Below are 3,527 nucleotides of genomic sequence, written 5' to 3' on the forward strand. Positions count from 1 at the left end.
TCTCTCTCTCTCTCTCTCTCTCTCTCTCTCTCTCTCTCGTGTGCGGTGTGTGTGTGTGGAACTGGAGTTACAATTGTGAGCTGCCCCATGGGTGCTCTGAGAGCATTCTCTAGCCCTTCTGAAGGAGCTTTCTAGTTTCTGGTCTTTGCATTGGGATACTTGTGCTCTCCTATAATGAGTCATTAGCAATGTCCTTCCCTGTGAGGAAAATGAGCTGCTGCATCCTGGTCAATCCAGGCTGTCCCTGGAGAAATAGACCCATTGGCCTAATCTTGGATTCCAACTATCTGTCCACAGACTTGTGTTAAACAGGAGAAGGGCCTTGTGGAGGTCTCTAAGCATCAGATACTAGCATGTACTCAAGTGATAGCAGTTGGTGTCCTTAATCCTTCTGCCCGCCCCCACCCCGCCCCCAAGTCTTTTGTAGGACTAACTTTATCCCATAGCCTTGATTACATCCTGTGGGCATAGTAGACACAAACACAAGATTCTCAGAGTTAAGCTTTATTGGATACACTGAAGGCTAAATGAGGCCTTGGGTGCCTCTGGTCTCTTCAACTAGGGGAGAGCAAACTCCACAAGGGGTTCCCAGGGTTCAGGGCAGGAGAACACACCTGGCTTCCAGCCAGCCAGCCCTCCAAGGTCTGAGAAGTCCTGGTAGGGAAGGTAGAGTTTGGAGGTGGTGTTCCAGAGGGTCTCCGCTGCTCTGGGATTAAGATGGCGACTTTCGGAGAATAGACCCTAGAGTCACAGACCTCTTTGAGACTGAAGGCCCGGCCTTTGGGGATACAGCGACCTGTCTTGGTTCCTGAAGTAGAGACCTGGAACACTGGCTGGGTTTTGGTGATTGAAGATCTACAGACCGGAGGCTCCTGGCCTGGAAGAGTGTGCCGGTGATTTGAACTGATTCTTGGATTGTGGATTTTTGTCGCTGGAGGGCCTCTTCCTGAGGCTCTACTCCCCCCGGAGTAGAGTTTTTTGGGGGCAGCAGATGCAAAGCCCTGGCCTGGCCCCGAGGCAGGCGGAGGCCGAAGCCAATTCCTATTCGGAGAGGCCCAGATTCCTGGCCCTTGGCACAGGGTAGTAGTTGAGGGAAGGCAAGCAGCTGGGGTATAGTTTTGTACTTGGGGGTGGGACAAGATGGGGTGCGGATCTGGAGGCACACTAGACATATGGGGTACTCCACGACTGGGGCATGGCCGGGTGTGCCGAGCCACAGGCGCTGCAGAAACTGTATCTGCAGGTCTCGTGCAATTCTGCGGCGCCCCACATGGTCCACCAGGGTTTGGGTGAGGGTCCCTGAGTCCTTGAATTCTGCAGGGTCCACCTTGCTTGGCACACATCCCCCTGCCCCCCGAGAAGACTTGATGCTTCCGGACTGAGGCCACTGCCATGTTTGCTTGTTATTCTGAATCCTTGGAGAAGGTGAGCTGAGGCCCGGGGAAGTGATCTTGGGGCTTTGTAAGTCCTGGAGGTGGGAAGGGGACTGACAGGAGTGAGGAGAGGAGTGTTGTAGCTGGGAAAGAGAGGAGTAGCCTGTGAGAGGGGGAGAGACACAGAGCTGATAGTTGGAGGGAGAGATGGAGTGTGGAGAAGGGAGTTTTTCACCAAAATAAGTATAGTTTTGGCCAAAGCAAGAAGAGGATCTTGGGTGACTAGAAGAGCGAGGAGGAACAAAGTCAGAAATTGAATCCGAAGAGAAGTGAGGCCCAGGAGAGTGAGTCTGTGTCAAAGAAGAGAAGAAATAAGCCTGTGGGGGGGTGGGCAGAGGAAAGTGGGAAGAAGGGAGGGTCGGAGGGGGACAAAGAGATGCTAAGTTGGGGGGAGGGGAATTCACAAACTGTGAGAGGACCTGAGGGGGACACCCTGGAGGTACTGTGTTCTGTAGCAGTACCTGGTCCTTGTTTACAGGCAACATTGCCTTGAATCCAGGAGGGAAGTGGATGGGGTGGACTAGACCAGTGGTTAGAGACCTAACAGTCAGCGTGGGAGATCTGAGGCCAGCTGTGGCCGGTGGTCAAGACTGCCTTCTGTGCACAGTGTGGCCGCAGCAGCTGCAGGCATCAGCAGCAGGCCAAGAGGACACTCAGCCTCTTCTACCTGGCTGTGGCGTGCTCAGTCCAGAGCCTACATCTAAGCTTGGCTCCTCACGTCTTCTTAGCCATTAGCTGGAGGTGTGCATGGAAACAGAGGATGAGGGCTGTCCCTGGGGAGCTAAGGGACAACCACAACTCTCTGGATGAAATCAGGAGGAAGACACAGCCTGTAGGACCTGCGGAGGAAAAGACAGAGGTCAAAACGTAGGGATGGATGATTGTCCCACTTCTGGATTCTGCTTCCGGTGCTCATTACTAGTGGGAACTCAAGACCCTCCATGTGAGGTCTTTGGCTGTTGTTCAGCAGGTAGATTGTTTGCCAAGCATTCATGAAGTCCTTAGTATGATACCCAACACCACATAAGCATGACATGCTGGCATGAGCCTGCAATCCTAGCAGGGGTATAAGGCGCTCGAAGCTAGCCTGGGTTCCATGAGTCTGTCTCAAAACAACAGAGACTAGCAGTTTGTCACCTTTGAGGTCAGAAAATCTGGCAAGATGCTGTAGAGGAGGTTAGAAAAGTGACTGGAAGGAAGGAAGGACTGGAAATGGGCAGCCGAAAGCAGCGAGGGCCAATGGGGAAAGGAGTGGAGAGCACTGTGAAAAGCCTTACCAGCAATGCGTTCCTTCTGCAGGTTAAAAAGACACTTCGCCAAATCGGGGACCTGGAAGAGAAAGCAGAGTCACAAAACAGTCTATCTACCTTCCTCCTGCCTCCACTTTGTGAACCCTAACCTGACTGGAACCCAGTATTCCAGTGCGAGCGGTGCCCTCAGTCCTCTTTCTGGTACACAGAGCTCTTCTGTGGTACAGGGCTCTGTCCTAATCCCAACACACAGATTTTGTAAGCATCCTGGTTGCCTGGCATGCTGGTTCCCCTGGCCTCTTGTCACCCTCAACCCCGGAGTCCTTCTCCCTCAGCCTGGCCTTGGCTGAGAAGGATTGTTAGAGCCAGTGGCAGCAACAGTAGGGCCAGCTGGTAAAAAGGCTCCAAGGGACTGAGGCTTTGCCTAAGGGGCGGCGTTGCCGCCCCAAATGGGAGCTGAGGGGCTCGTTCCCTGAAAGCAGCTCTCTCTCTGGCATCAAAAGCCTATGTCACAGAGGTCAGATAATGACATCATAGATTCTGCCTTCTCCTCCCCCTCAATGTTCTGGGTGTTTCTCAGTGACCTGCAAAGACTGTTTTAGTAAAATTTGTCAAGTAGAATTGTTTGATGTATACCCACAAACCTAACTCTGCCCTGTCTGCTCTTAAAATCTACAGCTTTCATCACTCTCCAGGGGGCAGGGCTGACTGAGCCTTCCACCTTCCTCATTGGCTTGCTGTCTGAGTGAAGTACCTGTGTTCCTTACACTTTTGTCTTTGGAATATTACTATATATTTTAATACTCTTTTTAAAAGAGTTTGTTTATTTAGATGTATGTCGTGT

At 52.1% G+C, this 3,527-nt stretch overlaps 1 protein-coding gene across 2 annotated transcripts; it reads right to left on the reverse strand.

Moving 5' to 3' along the window:
- Positions 1–484: 484 nt before the first annotated feature.
- On the reverse strand, positions 485–3,162 carry LOC110309401 (proline-rich protein 30). 2 transcript variants are annotated; one of them, XM_021182020.1, is made up of 4 exons: positions 2,833–3,162; positions 2,711–2,762; positions 1,895–2,272; positions 496–1,750 (listed from the first exon to the last, which is right to left on the reverse strand). In XM_021182020.1, the coding sequence occupies exons 3-4, from the start codon at positions 1,916–1,918 to the stop codon at positions 713–715; spliced, it is 1,062 nt and encodes a 353-aa protein (XP_021037679.1). In that variant the 5' UTR covers positions 1,919–2,272; positions 2,711–2,762; positions 2,833–3,162; the 3' UTR covers positions 496–712. The 2 variants fall into 2 exon arrangements, with proteins under 2 accessions (XP_021037678.1, XP_021037679.1); XM_021182019.1 differs by having other exon boundaries at positions 485–2,272.
- Between the last annotated feature and the right edge of the window lie 365 nt (positions 3,163–3,527).

The sequence above is a fragment of the Mus caroli genome, chromosome 14 (assembly GCF_900094665.2).
Source record: "Mus caroli chromosome 14, CAROLI_EIJ_v1.1, whole genome shotgun sequence".
In the NCBI taxonomy this organism is placed as follows: Eukaryota; Metazoa; Chordata; class Mammalia; order Rodentia; family Muridae; genus Mus; species Mus caroli.

What these genes read in the sequence shown, in the direction of transcription:
- LOC110309401 (XM_021182019.1), bottom strand. Translation starts at nt 1,918, where the DNA reads ATGTTGCCTGTAAACAAGGACCAGGTACTGCTACAGAACACAGTACCT.